The sequence below is a fragment of the Chelonia mydas genome, chromosome 19 (assembly GCF_015237465.2).
Source record: "Chelonia mydas isolate rCheMyd1 chromosome 19, rCheMyd1.pri.v2, whole genome shotgun sequence".
NCBI lineage: Eukaryota > Metazoa > Chordata > Testudines > Cheloniidae > Chelonia > Chelonia mydas.
Window position 1 is genome coordinate 11,692,184 of NC_051259.2, and position 19,319 is coordinate 11,711,502.

Genomic DNA, 19,319 nt, shown 5'->3' on the forward strand with positions numbered 1-19,319 from the left:
CAAAAAAGGAATTTAGATGGATAAACAAGAACATCCAGAGGTATCACAAAAGACTTCTGGAAGGGATCTTTTCCTTTCAGCCTTCTGGGAGAGGCAAGCTCTAACTTTTGGGATCAGGAAAAAGCTTCCCTGGGGGGAGGTTATCCCATAACTGCTACCAGAAGTGCTATGGCACCGTCCTCTGGAGCAACTGATATCAGCCACTGCTAGAGCGAGATCTAAACCATTCCTATGTCCCTAAGCCTAGCAACTCAGGATACCAGGTCCCACCACGAGCAAGGCATGAACAGAGTCAGGGAGGAAGGACGGATGGCTTTAAGGCATCTGATGAAGTGAGCTGTAGCTCACGAAAACTTATGCTCAAATAAATTTGTTAGTCTCTAAGGTGCCACAAGTCCTCCTTTTCTTTTTGGGGATACAGATTAACACGGCTGCTACTCTGAAACCTGTCTTTAAGGCCAATGTTTCTCTGCAATCTCTGGTGATGAAGAGCGTTGGTTATTCTCCACCCCACAATCCTCCAGGCGGAAGGTGGTTGCGAACCCTGCCACCAGCCCAGGCAAGGAACTGGAAGGAGACGATTCCTTCTCCACCTCAGCTCTGGCCATTGCTTCAACCCAGGGGGAGCCAGAATCACCACACTGCAGTGGAGTCCTAGCCCAGGGAAACAATGGGGTGCCCTCCCCGCCCAGACTGTCAGAAGTGGGAAAAGCTCACTCTCCATGAGCCAGATCTCTCCTGTCAATGAAGGAGCTTATATGGTGCTTTGTATGAAGTGCATGGCTACCAACAAGCACAGATCACCCTGGAATCGTGAACGACTGAATCTAGGAAGAGAAGGGACATAGTCACCCCCAACTCTGCCCATTTCTATTCCCCTCTCCCACCACCATCTATTCATTGTCAGGCCTTCTCTCTGGCTGGGTTGAAACAGGTGGGCCTTTGAACTCAACTCCACTTCTTAGCAGCATCCTTCGAAAGCCACCAGTAGCCCTACCTTCTCTCTCCACCCTCACCTGAAGACCACACTGAATCCGCAGCATCCTCTCTCTCTGCCAGCCTGGGGGACTGGAAACAGAGGAGTTTCACATCAAGAACGGTAGGAGAAAAAAACCCAAACCCTATTGCAACTGTCTTGGTTCCTTTACAGAGAACAGAGGCTCAAAAAAGCATTTTTATTCATTTCTTTTTGCTCACAAACCTTCAAGTGCCGTAAGTTTACAAAAGAAACACATTCACACCCACAACACTGCCACGCTGGACTTCAGGAGAACCACCCCAGGAATGATTTAAATACACTCACTTAAAAAAAAAAAGTGTAAAAAGGTGGCTCCCATTATAAATACAGTGCAATAATTCTGTACAATTTTACAAGGTTCAGACAAAAGCCAGCGGCACACCCCGAGCCAGGATCTTTGAAGGATTTCATATGCCATTCACAAAAGAGATTTGAAGACGGCCTCCCAGGCACTTCTCTTAGGGCTTGTCTATGTGGGGAAACTGACCAGAGTAGCTATCCCACAACAGCTTGAGTGCATTAAATTCAGATCCTAGCTTACTCCAGAATAGCTTCCCCACGTAGACATGCCCTGTTAAGACTCACAACAAGACTGAGCTGCAAAGTACAGATCTGAGATTTTTGGCCTAGACCCATCTCCAGTTAAAAGCCTCACCTGGAAAGCCAGGTCAAGCCAGCAACTGGCATGAGAATTGTTCTACAACAGACAGGATTCCAAACCCAAATGATTAAGTTAATGTTTAACTCTATAGAAAGCAGGTATTAACAAGGAGCCATATACCAGTCTCAGCCCACAGACACTTCAGGTTTATGTACAAAGCAAGTTCAGGATCAGACTTTAAGACAAAACAAGAACAAAATACCCCTGACTATTTCCAAAAAAGCTTATTCTCAATGGGTACAGACACACCCCCCTCAGGTCGATTTCAGTGGGCAGCTCTGCCCTGAAAATGAACTATTTTCCAGTGATGCCTTTTAGCCAGCCAATTTGCTCCTTGGGCACATGTCTACGCTAAGCGTGCTTTACAGCAAACTAGCATTACCATATGAGCAAAGGGCTCCTAAAGTGGATACAGCTACACTGGTAAAGCTGGTATTGTGAAACCACCCCAACCAACACATCACCCTGAGTGAAACATACTATACCGGTGAAAGCGACTACTTTGTTATTATCACTGCTTCAACGCTTGAGGTTTCTCGTGGCAAAGCTAAGCCAGCAGAAGTACTTAGCATAGACCTGACCGGAGTCTTGCTTCTTCCATTTTGGCTTTGTCTAGATGAGGATTTAGCAATCTGGTTTTTAGATGGTGTTAACTAGCTCAATCTACCCTTAACTCTGCCCACTTAGCACACACTAATATACAGCTGGCCTTGTCTAGAGTATTGGCAGCTGGTCGCTGGCTTGATCCAATTTACCTCACCTCTGTCAATTCAACCCACACAACACCTTGTGACCCAGGTTGGATCTGACCACCAGTGCTGCCGGGGGGGGGGGGGAGGGGGGGGAAGCTGGATTCTAGTCTCCCTTGTGCATCAGAGCAGTTAACGAAGGACCTGTGCACACTAGATTTGCCCCCAGTTCATCTGCACTGCCTGCAAATTCCTCTTGTAGACAGGCCAACTGCTACCAGCTTCCATTGGCACTAGTACACCCCACCCCAGCCTCCAGCAAGGGCAAGTGCCTGGTGCTGCTACACCAATTGGTAGCCACAGGTGGCTGGAATTGGGGCAAACCCCCCACTGCAAACAAGGCAGCTCAGCCCTTCAGTGACACCCGTACAAACCCACGGGATAACGGGGTGGTGTGGCCCTTGCCTGGCCAGCAGAACCTTTCTTACTGGGGAGGACGTGCAAGGAGAGAACCCAGTTGGACTCTCCAATGCCAGGGGGAGTTGCAGTTCAAAGAGCCATATCTTTACTCGTCCATGGAGCACATTCGAGACACAGCCATGCCACTTCCAGTGCTGGTTTGACTGTCACTTTTACAGCAGTGATTATTCGGGGGGGGGGGGAGGGGGGGAGGAGAGATCCCCATAGCACATGGTTGCATTAGGAAAACTAACTGTTTTCCCCATCTCCAGTTCTCGAGGACACACTAATGCTGCTCAGAGTCTCGTCTCTGCAGATTCTCCCTGAAAAACCAAGAGCTACAGAGCCCCTGCCAGAGCAACAGTGGCCTTTCGTTTAGGTACACGACAGCCACCTCCAGATGGAGACCTAGCTCCCCGGGACAGTTGTGTCTTGAGATGCCAGAAAACATCCTTTGGTTCGATCAGATGCCTGTCCAGAAGAGGCTTGAATGAGCCAGCCCTCCCTTTCTCCATCTCAAGCACAGCCACCCACAGCTCTTCACACCCCATTTTGGGGAGTTCCCATTCTCTAGACGGGGACACTAGATGGGGGAGCTCCAAGGCGGGGTCGGTAAGAACAGAGATCAGCTGAATCCAGCATCTGACCATGAGAATGACTCTGCACTGACATCCCCCTTCCATCCCAATGCCCAAACACACACACAAAGGGGGGCAAATTAACAAAATCAAAACCCTTCCCCCAAGCAGAGGTTTCACCCCCAAACAGGGAGACGTGTCAGAGACTCCATGAGGACTTAGCTATTGATTTTATGTGGAAGGTGCCACCCATCACCATAGTATCCGGGCAGCATTAAACCCCTTTGCTAGATTAAAAGCCAACCAAGTGTTTAATGTTAGCTTCAGTGGACATTTTGGCTACAATACCTCAGGCCCCAGTCCTGCAGGGAGAGCCACTGGGCAGATATGAATGGGATGCGACCCACCCAGCATCCATTGCAGGCTCTGTCTGGCATTCTCCCCAGGCAGGGAGAAGCTGCATTCAAGAAGGGGTTAAGAAAATGTGCTTGTTTCCATTTTTAAGACAGAATTTAATGGGATGTCACATGACAAAATTCCCCACCCGTGAACCAATAGCTATTGTGCAAATATTGAAAACCTGGAAATCCAAACCAGCCTTTCTGGAGGGATGAATTTTGGACAGAGTGAAATAAAAAGCTACCTTCCCCTTCCCCTCTGGAATTTTGCAAAAAACTACTGACAATGGAATCTGCGGCTAACAAGGTTGCGACATGGTGGAGCCACTCGTCATTACAGGCCAAATTTTCAGAGGAATTTAGGTCCCTAAAAATGCAGAGAAGCACCTAGTGAGATTCTCAAAATCTGGCAATGAGTGAAAATAAAGTAAGATTAGATCAAAATTTCTGAACTCCGGTAGCTCAGGTTCGCCACCCAAATCCACATTGTTAGGCACCTCTGAGTGGCTTGATTTTAAAGAGGGAGCGGTGCTCGCTCAGCACCTCAAATAAAAAAAATCAAGCCACAATGAGCTGCATAAATATTCATGTAGGCGCATAGCGCTCGGCCCCCATATTTGACCATTTTCACACTAAATGCCCCACTAGCAGATTTAAGTTTAAATTGCAGCTGATCAGGTGTGCGTTTCATGGTGTGCAGATGATTGGTCTCTGATTGGCCGAAGCATGACATGCACCAAGCCAATCAGAAAGCAGCAAGTCAATAAGCAACCAGCACCAGGACCTTGGTGAACCAGAGTGGTCTGCAAGCCAAACGCCATTCTGTTTCAGGGGGCTTGGATAATGGTCCAGATCTCGCCGCTGAGACCCTGTCCCTGAGGATCCCAAAGCACGACATGGACGTGGGTATTAGTCCCGCCTCACAGGACGCACAGTGAAGGTTAACGGCCTGGTTTTTACAAGGCACAGCGCATGTGCACGGGTCATTCAGACCTCTCTTACGCTACCCCGGCAATCCCAAATTTAATCCACCCTGTTCCCAGAATCTACCATGGAAGGAGAAGGGGTCGGGGCAGTTGGTCTCCTAGGGGACCCAGCCCAGCTTGTGGCACTTGGGGTTCCTCCCACTCTATGAAACGGATCCCACGCTAAGCCAACAAAGAATTTAGAGAAGGGCTGATCCAATCGGGAAGGACTCAGGGGCTCACATGGGAACAACAGCCCATTTACTGGATACATGTGACCCTCACAGCAGCCTGCAACGGAGCAGGTCGCTTGGCACCAGTCTAGATGGAGCAGATCCAAGTGACCCACGGAGAGCGAAGGCAGCCAGGCATTTCAGTGAGAGGACGGAGGGGAGAGGGTGGGGCCTAGGGTCAGTCGAAGGGGAAGGAGGAGATGCAGTTGGAATCCCTCCCATCACAGGTGAGTGGGCAGGCGAGTCCCTGTCTCACCACGCCCTCCACCCCGGACTCGCTTTGTTTCAAGTTTCATTAGAAGATGTCAGAGCAGGTCCCTGGTAAGTCCCCCTAGAGGCCATGGCCCTAAGGAGGCATTCTCCGCTGACTGTTCACATCAAAAGCCACCTGATGGCTGCAATTACAAACCAGGTTTCACTCGGGGTTTCTGGGTTGGCTCGGACCCCGTACGCTCCAAGCAAAACATTCAGGGAGGGGGAAGCAAGACCCATCTGGGTCAGATCCAAAGGGGCTGCCCGGGCCTGGCAGAGCGAAACAGACAAGTGTCCCGCAGCTGCGCTGCCGTCACAGATCCCTTCGGGGCCCCCAAGCAGCTGCAGGAGCTGAAGGATTTCTTCATTCACACAAGCGCACGCATCCCCCACCCTGCCCAGATTTCAGGGAACGGGATCTCTTGCCCCGTCACGCAAATCCCCTGGCAGACCACAGAGCATTCCACTCCCCCTCCGCCCCCCAGACATAGCCGCCCTGTGTGTTCTGCAGATGGGTCGCTTCGGGGGCAGGATGAGAAGATTCGCTCTCCATGACAGAGACCCAGTCTCCCAGGGGCTCCTTGCCCAGCCCCAGCATTCCTGGACAGGCCAGGAACGTGTTACCGGCGTGTGCGTGGGGCAGGGAAAAAGATAAATGGGCAAAGGCGCTCCATTCCTGCAGTAGGTTCTTAGGGCACGTGGTGGGAGACTCTTCCCCAGGTTGCCCTCTAGGGTCTTGCATTGCACTGACTGCTACGCCCAGTCTGTGCTGGCCCCAGCAGCAAGGAAGAGTGGAGGAGGAGCTGTGGAGATCACGCATGGGTAGGGAAGAGCGGGAGGAAGCCCTGCCCCACAGGAGGTCTCCATGCCCCTGCTCTGGTGGCCAGGAGGGCAGGGGCTCGGAGTCCACGCTTCAAGTCAGAGCCCCGGACTCCAGCAAGGCCGTTAGCACCATAGCAAGGAGGGAGAGGGGCCCCCTTGCCGGCTCAGTTCTTCAGTAGGTCACCAAGGTCATAGGCCTCAAAGAGGTCGCTCACTCCCTCGCCCCCCTCCAGCCCCCACAGGTAGTCGTCCTGGTCGAGGGGTGGGGAGAAGCTGACAAAGGGGGCGGGGTCACCATAGGGCAGCTGGTCCTCCGTCTGCTGCAGCAGGTGATGGGGCATGTCCAGGAGTCCATCCTCCACCTCCATCAGGGGCTCAGCTGGGGAAATCAGAAAGACGGAAGGGAGAGCTTGGAACGAGCTTGGAGAGTGCAGCCTGCCCCGGGCCAGCAGAGCCCCCGGCACCTCCTTGCACCATGGGCCAGGTGCCCCACAAGCCCCCCCATTCCCCACGGCATGGGAGGAGCCTGGTGAGAGCAGACAGTGGGTAGGATTCTACCACCCGGCCCTATCGATGCCCCTGAAACCCAGCCTCTAGCTCATTATTATCTCCCGCTGTTCCAGCCCGGGGATCCTCACCCTTCCCACAGCTCTGCCAATGCCCCTCCACCCCAACCCGCAGCCCCCCTGCTATTCTAGCCCTGGGATTCCCACCCATAGCTCTGCCTGTGCCCCTCCATCCCAACCCTCAGCCCCCCTGCAATTCCAGCCCTCAGACCCCGCCCTGCTTTGCTAATGCCCCTCACTCCCAGTCTGTGCAACTGGGAGAGAGCGGGCCGGGGTTCCAGGACGCCATAAGGGAAGCCGGGCCTTACCAAAGGCCACTTGGCAATTAGCAGACCTGGAGGCTTTGAGGGCTGGATCTTGGCACAGAGCCAGAGGCAGGTATGGCAGCCACCTGGCGAGAGCTCAGTGGCTGCCACGAAAGAGAAAGTTAAACACGACAGCGTCAGACTGGGGGGAGGAGATCCCTGCAGCCCCAGCTGGGCGTTACCTTTCCCTGGGGAGGGGTCGGTGCCGTCGCTGCTGTCCTGAAGGGAGGGGGTGGGGAAGCTGCTCTCCTTGGCAGGGCTGTCCTCCAGGATCTCCTCGGGGCACAGGTACACCTCGATGGGGCCGTTGGTGCTCTTCAGGTGGAGCTGCACGTTCTCCTGCCCGGAGAGGGGAGGAGTCAGCGGGGACTAGTCCAGCAGGATCCATCACACAGGGGATCCCCTCTCCCATCCCTCCCTGCACAGAGCAGCAGCTTGGCCAGCAGAGGGGGCTTACCAGCCCCCCTGCAGCAGGGATGACTCCGTGGGGAAGCCTCTCGCAGCAGGGCCTTGCCCTCAAGATGGGTGGAGGAGAAGCAAAGACAAGTGCACAGGAAACAGAGCTCCCAGCCGGGGGCCCAGCCCCATCCCGTGAGCCCTAAAGTCACCTCAGGACGGGATGAAGAGATAAAGTTTCTTGATGCCTTAAATGACTGCTTCTTGGAGCAGCTAGTCCTGGAACCCACAAGAGGAGAGGCCATTCTTGATTTAGTCCTAAATGGAGCCCAGGATCAGGTCCAAGAGGTGTATATAGCTGGACCGCTTGGTAATAGTGACCATAATATAATTAAATTTAACATCCCTGTGGCGGGGAAAACATCACAGTAGCCCAACACTGTAGCATTTAATTTCAGAAAGGGAGACTACACAAAAATGAAGAGGTTAGTTAAACAGAAATTAAAAGGTACAGCACAAAAAATGACAGGTTTCAGAGTAACAGCCGTGTTAGTCTGTATTTGCAAAAAGAAAAGGAGTACTTGTGGCACCTTAGAGACTAACCAATTTATTTGAGCATGAGCTTTCGTGAGCTACAGCTCACTTCATCGGATGCATACTGTGGAAACTGCAGAAGACATTATATACACAGAGACCGTGGAACAATACCTCCTCCCACCCCACTCTCCTGCTGGTAATAGCTTATCTAAAGTGATCACTCTCCTTACAATGTGTATGATAATCAAGTTGGGCCATTTCCAGCACAAATCCAGGTTTTCTCACCCTCCGCCCCCCCACACACAAACACACACACACACACACACAAAATGAAATCCCTGCAAGCTGCATGGAAACTTTTTAAAGACACCATAATAGAGGCTCAAGTTAAATGTATACCCCAAATTAAAAAAACATAGTAAGAGAACCAAAAAAGAGCCACCGTGGCTGAACAACAAAGTAAAAGAAGCAGTGAGAGGCAAAAAGGGATCCTTTAAAAAGTGGAAGTTAAATCTAGTGAGGAAAATAGAAAGGAGCATAAACTCTGGCAAATGAAGGGTAAAAATATAATTAGGAAGGCCAAAAAAGAATTTGAAGAACAGCTAGCCAAAGACTCAAAAAGTAAGAGCAAAAAAATGTTTAAGTGCATCAGAGGCAGGAAGCCTGCTAAACAACCAGTGGGGCCACTGGACGATCGAGATGCTAAAGGAGCACTCAAGGACGATAAGGCCATTGCAGAGAAACTAAATGAATTCCTTGCATTGGTCTTCACGGTTGAGGATGTGAGGGAGATTCCCAAACCTGAGCTATTCTTTTTAGGTGACAAATCTGAGGAACTGTCCCAAATTGTGGTGTCGTTAGAGGAGGTTTGGGAACAAACTGATAAACTCAACAGTAATAAGTCACCAGGAACAGATGGAATTCACCCAAGAGTTCTGAAGGAACTCAAATGTGAAACTGCAGAGCTCTGTAGTCTGTAACCTACCATTTAAATCAGCTTCTGTACCAAATGACTGGAGGATAGCTAATGTGATGCCAATTTTTAAAAAGGGCTCCAGAGGAGACCCCCGGCAATTACAGGCCAGTAAGCCTGACTTCAGTACCAGGCAAACTGATTGAAACTATAGTAAAGAACAAAATTGTCAAACATATAGATGAACAAAATTTGTTGGGGAAGAGTCAACATGGTTTTTGTAAAGGGAAATCATGCCTCGCCAATCTACTAGAATTCTTTGAGGGAGTCAACAAACATGTGGACAAGGGGGATCCAGTGGATACAGTGTACTTAGATTTTCAGAAAGCCTTTAACGAGGTCCCTCACCAAAGGCTCTTAAGCAAAGAAAGCTGTCATGGGATAAGAGGGAAAGTCCTCTCATGGATTGGTAACTGGTTAAAAGATAGGAAACGAAGGGTAGGAATAAATGGCCAGTTTTCAGAACAGAGAGAGGTAAATTGTGGTGTCCCCCAGGGGTCTATACTGGGCCCAGTCCTATTCAATATATTCATAAATGATCTGGAAAAAGGGGTAAACAGTGAGGTGGCAAAATTTGCACGATACAAAACTACTCAAGATAGTTAAGTCCCAGGCAGACTGGGAAGAGCTACAAAAGGATCTCACAAAATTGGGTGACTGGGCAACAAAATGGCAAATGAAATTCAGTGTTGATAATGCAAAGTAATGCACTTTGGAAAACAGAATCCCAACTATACATGTAAAATGATGGGGTCTGAATTAACTGTCACCACTCAAGAAGGAGATCTTGGAGTCATTGTGGATAGTTCTTTGTAAATATCCACTCAATGGACAGCAACAGTCAAAAAAGCAAACAGAATGTTGGGAATCATTAAGAAAGGGAGAGATAATAGGACAGAAAATATCATATTGCCTCTATACAAATCCATGGTACGCCCACATCTGGAATACTGCATGCAGATGTGGTTGCCCCATCTCAAAAAAGATATATTGGACTTGGAAAACATTCAGAAAAGGGTAACAAAAACTATTAGGGGTATGGAACAGCTGCCATATGAGGAGAGATTAATAAGACTGGGACTTTTCAGCTTGGAAAAGAGACAACTAAGGGGGGATATGATAGAGGTCTATAAAACCATGACTGGTATGGAGAAAGTAAATAAGGAAGTGTTAATTATTCCTTGTCATTACACAAGAACTAAGGGTCACCAAATGAAATTAATAGGCAGCAGGTTTAAAACAAACAAAAGGAAGTATTTCTTCACACAACACAAAGTCAATCTGTGGAACTCCTTGCCAGAGGAGGTTGTGAAGGCCAAGACTATAACAGGGTTCAAAAAAGAACTAGATAAATTCATGGAGGATAGGTCCATCAATGGCTATTGATGGGCAGGGATGGTGTCCCCAACCTCTGTTTGCCAGAAGCTGGGAATGGGCAACAAAGAATGGATCATTTGATGATTACCTGTTCATTCCCTCTGGGGCACCTGGCACTGGCCACTGTCGGAAGACAGGACACTGGGCTAGATGAACCGTTGGTCTGACCCAGTGTGGCCGTTCTGATGTTCTCCCTGCCAAGCAGCCACTTCTAGCCCGTCTGGGCACCTATGCTAAGGGGCAGCTGAGCCAAGGTTGGCTCCTCAGGTGGTGTCCCTAGCCCCACGGGACATGCTTAGAATTCAATGGTCCTGGAGCTAAGGCACCAGGGTGAGACTCAGGAGACCTGGGGTCAACACCCAGCCACTGATTTCCTGTGTGATCTCGGGGAAGTCACTGCATCTCTCTAGGCCTCAGTTTGCCCATCTGTAAAATGGGGATAGTTGCCCTTCCTGTCTATCTAGGCTCACACAATGGGATCTGGAGCTCAACTGGGGTCTCCGCTGTGTCCCAGGAGGATGGGTTTTCCCTGCACGCAGAGCCCTCCTCTGGCGCACTCACCTCATTGAAGTCCGGCACCTCCAGCTTGGTTTCCGGGGGGGCCTTGACCGCTATCACCGTCTGCTCCTGGAAGTTGCTGATGGAGCGGATGTCCTGGTAGGTGACATATGCTAATGTGGGGGGGTGGAATTAAGGAAATACCAGCCACAGACTGAATCTTCTCAGCCCACAAATGACAACAGAGTTGGTTCTCTGCAGATCTCATGTGCCGGACCCTCCCCAGCTCCTATCTTCCCCCAAAACCAGCCGGGTTCCCACCCCAGCCCACGAAGGTATCCTCCCTGCCAGGCACAGATTAAAAACCTCTTCTTCTGTCCTGAGAGGGACACAGGGACCTGCCTCTCCCCACCACAAGGCCTTGGCCACCACACTTACCACTTCCACTCCCCCCAGGGCAGGCAGCAAGGCACTGTGGTATACGGAGCTGAACGCCCCTGCCCGAGTCCACAGGCTGGTGCCAGGCCATCATCCCATGGCTCCAAGAATGCCGCTGGCTCCCTGTTTGTTACTGAACCGACCCCAGAGCCCTGGGCCTGTGAGGATTGGCATGCGGCCATCTCCGCGTCTGCTCCATCCCCCGTCCCTCCCCCCATGGGCAGCACAGCTGGGAAAGGCCCTGGATAAGACAGCTGCTGGAGGTAAAGCTTTCTTGGCTGCAGAACCCAAGCCGTGGGGCTCGCTGGCCGAGGAGAGGAGACGGAATCCAAGCCAAACTGTGCTCAGACAGGAAGGCAAGGCCCACCGGGAGCAGGCGCTTTCCCCAGACGGCTCAAACAGAGCCCACATGTTGACCAGTCAAAACTCAGCGGCGGTTTTATCAACAAAGAGCTAGGAGTTCAGCCCAAGTCTCTTCCCCAGGTTGGGCTGCTCCCAGGCTCCTCCCTCCGGGCTACTCAGCCCTCACCCTAGATACTCCCTCAGACCCAATATCCCTCTGAAGGTCATTTTCAGACTGGGTTTGCTCGTGATTCAGAGACTCCCCCCTCCACCCCAACCCCCTTTCTCCATAACCCTTTGCCTCCCCATGAAGGATATCTCTGGTTAGTCTCGTCCTCTGTCAGGTGCTTCAGCTGGAGGGTGCAGTCCTGGATGCGCTCGTCTAAAGTTCTCTCGGTCTTGGCCAGCTCCGCCAGCTCTTGGCACAGGGACTGATGCTTCACCGTCACAGAGGTGTCCTCGAAAATTCCTGTGCCCCTGGGAAGACAAGCAGAGCCGGTCACTGAGGATCAGTGGAAAGCAGCGCACTGCGGAGGAGGGAGGGGAGCGTCATCTGCCTCAGCAGGGACAGCGCAAGGTCTCCTGTGAGGGAGCATGTCGCTTTCACAAGACGCGCAGCTCCGAGCGCTCTGCGAAGCAGCGTCGTAAACACTTGCAGATAAACGGCTCTGTGAAAGGAAACAAGCAGAGCCCGAGATCGGCCGGAAAGCAGAGCCCCCAGAGCCAGGATTTTAAAACCGTTCAAAGACAGAGCCATGCTCGGGGGGGCTTGGGCCGCTCTCTGCAAACTGGATTCGGTGACAGCTGCCTCCAAGTGTGTTCATTCCATCGTAAAATAACCTGGCACATGTACCCCCCCTCTCTGCCAGCGAGGCTGGGAACACAGGACTCTCCATTGGATCAGATCCCGTTCTCCTGCCCGCTCACCACACGTCTCTGACAACAGCTAGCAGCTGACGCAGCAGAGCACGGTGCAAGACTCCGACGGTGGACAATTACAGAGCGGCCTGCCATAGAAGAAGTGTCTCCTAACCCCAGGCGGTCAGTGCTTTGCTTATGCCGTGAAGCATCAGGGTTTGTAACAGCCGGGGGCATTGGATCCTGCTGAGCTGTTGACCTCAGTGTGATCTTGTGGACCATGTAAAAGTATTCACTGTATTCTCCCTTGTGGTAGTGTGTGTGGGGAGAGAACAAGACCATTGTGCTTAATGTGTGATAAGAGTCCAAACTCTGCTCTGTCCTGCTGCCTGATCCAGGCTGGGGTGGGAGCAGGGCTGACAAGCTATTTCAGGACTGTTCAGCCAGACAGCTTAAATGCCACATCACTGGAAGAGCTACGTTCTGGCCTCACCTACGGTGCTGGGTTTAAATTCTGTTCTCCTGGGGGCCCTTCCCATCCAGAATCACGGGCCAAACCACATTAGAAACCAGCCTAGTTGGCATCATGTTTGACCCTGGATCCTAACTTGTGCTCCTTCTTGTGCTGGCTTGGGGACAAAGACCCAGATCTGTGCAACCCCCCAGAATAGACACAGGGAAGGTCACTCCCCCCCCCAAGACAAGACTCTGCACTTGAACAAACAAGGCCCTTTAGAGCGGACGGTCCCAGCATAACTGATACCAGCCCTGGAGCCCTGCTGGGAGCCCGGATCTCTGCCCGCACTGTCTCCTCCGCACAGAGCCCCTTACATCCACTGGATGTTGTTCTTGGATTTCTTCCGGATGAGCTGAATCCCTTCCAGCACGTTGGTGATGTCGTAGATCCGGCGCTTCTGCACCTCCAGCACCTCGGCTGCCCGGTTCAGGTCCAGCACCCCATCCTCCGACTCGCTCAGCAGGTGGATGAACTTCTTGGTCAGCAGCCCCAGGGAGGTGTCGTACCGTGTCTTCTCCCCAGGCGACTTGGGGGCTGTCGTGGGCGGGGAGAGAGGAGATGGGTCAGGTTGGCTGAGCCGGGGAGAGGAGCTGAGAAAAGTCACGATGCCGCCCAGAGAATGGGCCAGGCTGATTCAACAGCTGCTGGCTAGAAGCACGCAGGGCCCCACCCATGGGGGGTGCCGTGAGCGCAGCCTGCAATGGGTTTCAACAGCCTAGCGCAGAGGGAGGCTGGGTCCCTCCCCTTTAGCTCAAGCAGCAGAGACTCGTGCTTTCTGTGTTGAGGGACCTGGGTTCAAACCCCACAGCAGGCCCAAGCAGGGTCAGTTACAGGTGCTCCTATATTTATGGCAGCACTCAGCCGGGTGGGGGTATACTGGAAGCAGATGCTCATGGATGCCTGTTCGCTCCAGGCCTGTCCTTCCCCACAGGAGGATGTCACAGGCTGCTCCTAACTACAACAGGTGTTGGAACTGCTGCCTGAAGGCCACATGGCAGCCCCACCCCGACAGGGCTGGCTTCCCCCACCCCTGTATGGAATATCCCAGCGTCACTTTCATGGTGACAAACGTCCCCAGGACCCAGCTGCTCCGGACAGAAGAGCCGTGGGGCAATGCAGGTCCTTTGCCTGGGAGCCCCCCCACCCAGGCATACATCTCCCCTCCCTCACATTCTGCCAGCTCAGCACCACTTACTCTTGGGGCTGGGGATTCGAGCGACTGTCCTGCTCTTCCCCTTGGGCGTCCGGAATTCTGGGATGCCCGGCTGGCCGGTCCCTTCCAGATCCAGCTTCCTTTTGGCCTGATGGGCAGGAGAGAGAATTGTGCAGTTACTTCAAGAGACTGACCACCACCAACAGCACCCACGACCCCAGTTTGCCCGCTGGAGGCCCACGCAGCACCCACAACCGTCTCATCAACCGCCCTTTGATCACACTAGACCCTTCTGGCCTCGGCATCTAGGACCATAAGCTCTCTGGGGCAGGGAGCCTTTGTACAGCTCCTAGCCCAATGGGGCCCTGATCTTGGCTGGCGCTACTGTAAGGCAAATAAACGAAATCGTAACCAGAGCTTGGGCCCAGTCTACAGCAGGGGATTGCATCAGCACAGCAGCACCGGGAGGTGGGGGGGCGGGGGGGGGGCGCGCACAGGGGGGGCCTCAAATCCCCAGGAAGCGTTTACCCCACCAGGTCAGATCCCTGCAGTTCCCTTCCCCCTCCCACCAGGAACTCCATCATGGCCCAGCTGCTCTGCAGAGGGCAAGATGAGCAACAGGGGCCTGATCCTGCCAGGTCCTTGGCACCGGCGGCAGGGAAACGGGGAGCTGGAGCTGTCTTTGAGGCCAAATCGGTAGGGACATTAAGCCGGCTGCCAGTGCAGAAGCCTGGAGGGGCACATGTACCTCGGAAGACAGCCCAGCCTTGCTTCACCCCCACCCCCAGAGAGGGGGCTGATTAGAACAGACCCTTTCAACACAACAGGATCCAGCCCCAGGAACAGGAGTCCAGATTGTATATTAATGCTCTTCTGGCAACGCCAGCCCAGCCCCTGCCCTGGACCCCCTGCTTAACCCAACACGCGCAGTGAGCAGCCTCCAGCCCTGCGGTGATGGCACCAGTAGGGGGAGCTGTGCTGAGCCAGCCACAACCCCCCACCCCATGAACCAGGAGCTCACCACCAGGCTCAGAGCTGGGCAAAGCCTGGCGCTGTTTGGGGCCCTGGTACAAACCCAGCACAGGTGGCCCTCTGGGAGCAGCCGCAGGAAGTTACCAGGGACGGCTGCTCCGCGGCCTATGGGGCATTCGCTGCTGGGTCACAGTCCCACACGCTGACGCCCAGGCGTCCGTGTCACCGAACCTCCATCACGACTGGGCCCCACTGCTGGCAGACGCAGGGCAGCAGAGAACCGACGGAGCCCAGTCCCTAGCGCTCAACCCCCAGGGCCACAGTGCACAGATCTGAGCCCTGCCGCTGCTCTGTGCCCGGAGGCCTTTCCCTGGCGCCAAGCGCGCCATCAGAGCCCCCAGCCACAGGAAAGCACTTGCGTGAGACGTGTCCGGTTACAACAGCAGATTCTGGGAACCAGCTGCAGCTCAGCCCTGGGTGAGGGCAGAGGGGCTCGGCAGGGGGCGTTGCCCCGTCCCATGAGGAGCTTGGGGGCAGCCCTGGAAAAAGGCTGGCCCTGAGCCCTTTCCATTGCACAACAGAAGGGGCGAGCGACCCCCGGCGGGTTGGGAAGGGGAAGCAGCACGCGGCAAGGCCGGGCGGCCAGCTCCCAGCAGCTGCCAGGTCGCTTCCTGCCCACTTCCTGAGCGGCACTGGAGGCTGGCCCAGGCACTGCCTGCCATTCCCACAAGTGCTTCCCTTTTGGCACCGGCTCCTCCAGGCCGGGTTGCAGACCCTTGGAGCTGTATTACCAGGCATCGCACCAAGCCAGAAAGGAGGAAGATGAGGAGGGCTCCCTCCCCCTGATGCCCAGAGAGCAGCTGGCACAGTCTGAACCCATGCAAGGCCAGGGCCGGGCTAGCACTTGCCAGGCTACTGACACCAGGCTACTGACACCAATCAAGGCAGCAGATAGTGTTGGTGGGCAGGGCTCCTGCGCGGCCAGCTGGCAAGGGGACCAGACGCTGTGATCCGCCATCCACACCTTCATCCCCTCCCGGCTGGTCCCTGCGACGATGCTACAACGCACCCAGCACGCTAAAGCTAGAGAAAAGGAGGACTTGTGGCAGCTTAGAGACTAACAAATTTATTTGAGCATAAGCTTTCATGAGCTACAGCTCACTTCATCGAACGCTTATGCTCAAATAAATTTGTTAGTCTCTAAGGTGCCACAAGTCCTCCTGTTCTTTTTGCGGATACAGACTAACACGGCTGCTACTCTGAAACCTGAAGCTAGAGAGGTTGACAGGAGCACGTCACACTAGCCCTCCAGCGACTCCACCAGCTCCCCATTCATCGCCAGGAGCCCTGGTCCTTGGGACCCGGCTCTCAGAGACAGCCTCACCATCCGTGAGCCTCCAAGCCCACAGGCTAGCCAGGGGCAACCCAACCGGGAGAGTCCAACTGTGTCTCTTGGGGGAGGGCCACTTCCAGCACCATGCTGTGAAATGCCTTGCCTGAGATCACCCCAACTCTGCTCAGTCATATCTGGAATCACACACCAGCTCTGCTCCCACCAGGAACGGCCACAGGGGAATGTAAGAAGCCAGAGACAGACAACACCCTACCCCATCCTCCGCCCATCACCCCCCAAAACACACACTCCTCTCCCCTCTCCATCTCTTAGCGATCACGCACACCTGCAATAGGTGAAATCCCAGCTTCGGGCTTTGAGCAAAGCTCTGCTGGGCTCTTTGTTCTCTAGGAGCTATTGCCTCCAGAGCAGCATCTTCCATACATGGTTGATCTTTTCCCCTCCCCAAAACTCTACAGAGAGGAAACAACTAGAGATGGACCAAGCGAGGAGTCCTTGGATCTGGATTGTGTCTAGCCTTAGGCTCAGGGGAGGGTGTTGAAGCTGGGCTAGGGTTGGACCATGCTGACATCAGCTGTCAGCGAAACGTCCCCGCCTCATCTGAGCTGGCACACAAGGCTCCGTTCAAGTTTTGGCTCGGTAACGAAAACATCCAGTGGCAAGTTCGGATCAGGGAATTGGTAGCCAAGCCCGGCCGGAAACACTGAAGGTTCAGCCCAGCTCAGATAGATGCCGAGGGAGAGGGAAGTGAAGCCGTGCCGGAGAGACAAGATCTGAGAGTGACAGGAGAGGTCTGGGGAGGCTGCTCCAGAGGGCAGGAGCTGCGGAGGAGACGGCTTTTGAACCAGCAGGGGCAAGATGGTGCGACGGGCTCATGAAGGAGGCTGGCGCGAGACAAGGAGCGGAAATTGAGGTGAGTAGAGGGAGTCACGGGCACATGAAGTCAGCTGGATCAATCCCACACTGGGGGAAGGTCCCCATCCCCAGACAGAGCAACTGAGTGGTTAACAGAACCCTACCACAAGAGCGTTGGAGCAGCCGATCAGAAAGCCATGGGAGGAGGGGTCCCCCAGAATCAGAGCAAGCTGGCAGCAATCCTCACCCTGTGAATGCCCATCCCCTCTTTTCTGCACTGGCTGCTCTCAGGCCAGTCTATTCTATCTATGTCCCTGTCACGCCTCTAGTATCTGAGCGCCTCCTAGTCATGCATTAAGCACGTAACATCCGTCCCGGGTGGTTCACCCTCTCCCTGGGGAGAACTGCACGTGGAGGGGTCTTGCAGGGCTGTCTTTTTTGTGGGGGGCGGGTGGAGCAGTTCTACGCCCACGCTGCTCTGCCATTAGAACAGAGAAGGCAAGTCAAAGAAATGGGTCCAGCCCTGGGTGTGGAAGGCGGGGTGGTCCGGGACGCTCCTTCATTCCTGTGGGCGTTGCTTCCACAGTCTCACCCTAACCTCTCCCCCCCAGTCAAGCTCTACCCACAGAAGCCCCTGGCAGCCGAATGGTTAAACTCAAGCACATGGGAAACACCTGCCAAAGTAGTAATACCACAAGCACATCTGCTGCGCCAGGCTGCCCTGCATTTAGGCCCAGAAACCAGAGACAGCAGTGGGGGAGGGTCTTCTTGGTTTCTCCCCCTCCCCACAGGGCATCTGTTGGCAACAAATGAGTTCGCGAGGGCCAGCACCAGGTGGCTGTGACAGTGCATGGCTGGAGCGGCCAGACAGGGAGGGGCTCAGCAGCCAGCAGGGCCAGCCCCCCGTGCCCCAGGTGTAGGGAAGGAGGATTTTGGGAGCTGGCCAGTGCTTACTCTTCACTAACAGCAGCGTACCCAAAGTTGCCCCCTTAAAGGCCGTCACCACTGCAGGCTACCAATGCACTGATGGCATCACGGTCCCCACGCCCTCCCCTGGACGCTCGGCTGCCCAGCACAGACGAGGCTTGGGAGTTTAGGATGCTGCCGCGCAGCTGGTTTCCAAGTTATATGGGGAGGGGCCCACGCCAGGGAGGTCAAGATGGTCTCAAGGTCAAGATGTTTAAGGGCTAAATTCCCTACCTCCCTGTCTAGAGATACTCCCCTTGCGCTAAGAAGACTGGCTGGGATGCTGCCTCGCCCCTATGCCCAAGAAAGGGAGAGCAAAGGTGGTTCTGTGGCCAGCCTGGATGACTGGGAAGGGGAGAGCACAGGGTACATTCAGATGGTAACTCCTCGCTCGTATCTTGCATGGCTCATCAACAGATCTCAAAGCACTTTACAAAGGAGGGCAGTATCACTAGCACCATTTTACAGATGGGGAAACTGAGGCACGGGTCAGGAAATGTGACTTGCCCAAGGTCACCCAGCAGGCCAGTGGCAGAGCTGGAAATAGACCCAAGGACTCTCAAATCCCAGTCCAGGGTTCTAGCCACTCGGCCACACTGCAAAGAGGCTCCCAGATGAGATGTGATGGGAGAAGGAGCTCAGAATCCACTTCTGCTCCCCAAGGCACTGTCCCTAGCACCCCTTTGTCTTGGGCCAGGCCCATTCCTGGCTGTGTACCTGCATCCTCCTCAAACAAGAGCCACTGTGAAGCAACTGCTGAAGGCAGATGAGACTCCGCGCTACAGCAGATGAAGAGAGCTCCTGAGAACGGAGGAGATTGGTTGCTCCCCTCACACAAACGTGCCCCATCTAGGGCACGTGGACAAACAAATCCCTCTAGCGATATACCAGTGCTGCACCCTGGCCTCTAGAAAGATCTTGCAGGGATGGGGACTGGTTAAGACGTGGAAAGGAGACGCCCAGGGCAATCTCGCTGCTGCCGAAGTGGTATCAGAGGGGCGGGGGCGGGGGGGGGGGGGAGTTGTTCCCATGGCAGTACTGTGCCTAACTAACGCCATTGGGGGTGCTGTATTGATGGAAGGGGGCCCACCCTCTGGCTGAGGCACTTGGTACCAGCAAAGATCCTTTGGCCAGGGG

At 54.0% G+C, this 19,319-nt stretch overlaps 1 protein-coding gene across 2 annotated transcripts in view; it reads right to left on the reverse strand.

The window, feature by feature from the left end:
• The window catches only part of E2F2 (E2F transcription factor 2), a 41,301-nt gene that overhangs the window by 11,587 nt on the left and 10,395 nt on the right, over positions 1-19,319 (reverse strand). The window contains exons 2-7 of one of the 2 annotated variants that reach the window (XR_006286587.1): positions 14,078-14,183; positions 13,197-13,416; positions 11,826-11,984; positions 10,791-10,905; positions 7,129-7,285; positions 2,165-6,454 (exon numbers count right to left, since the gene is read on the reverse strand). Coding sequence is in view for 1 of the 2 variants with exons in the window: in XM_037881924.2 (XP_037737852.1) it covers positions 6,240-6,454; positions 7,129-7,285; positions 10,791-10,905; positions 11,826-11,984; positions 13,197-13,416; positions 14,078-14,183 (972 nt within the window). In the remaining variant the exon portion in view is untranslated. Of the gene's footprint in view, positions 1-1,139; positions 6,455-7,128; positions 7,286-10,790; positions 10,906-11,825; positions 11,985-13,196; positions 13,417-14,077; positions 14,184-19,319 lie in introns of those variants that run through there. The other variant, XM_037881924.2, reaches the window with a different exon arrangement.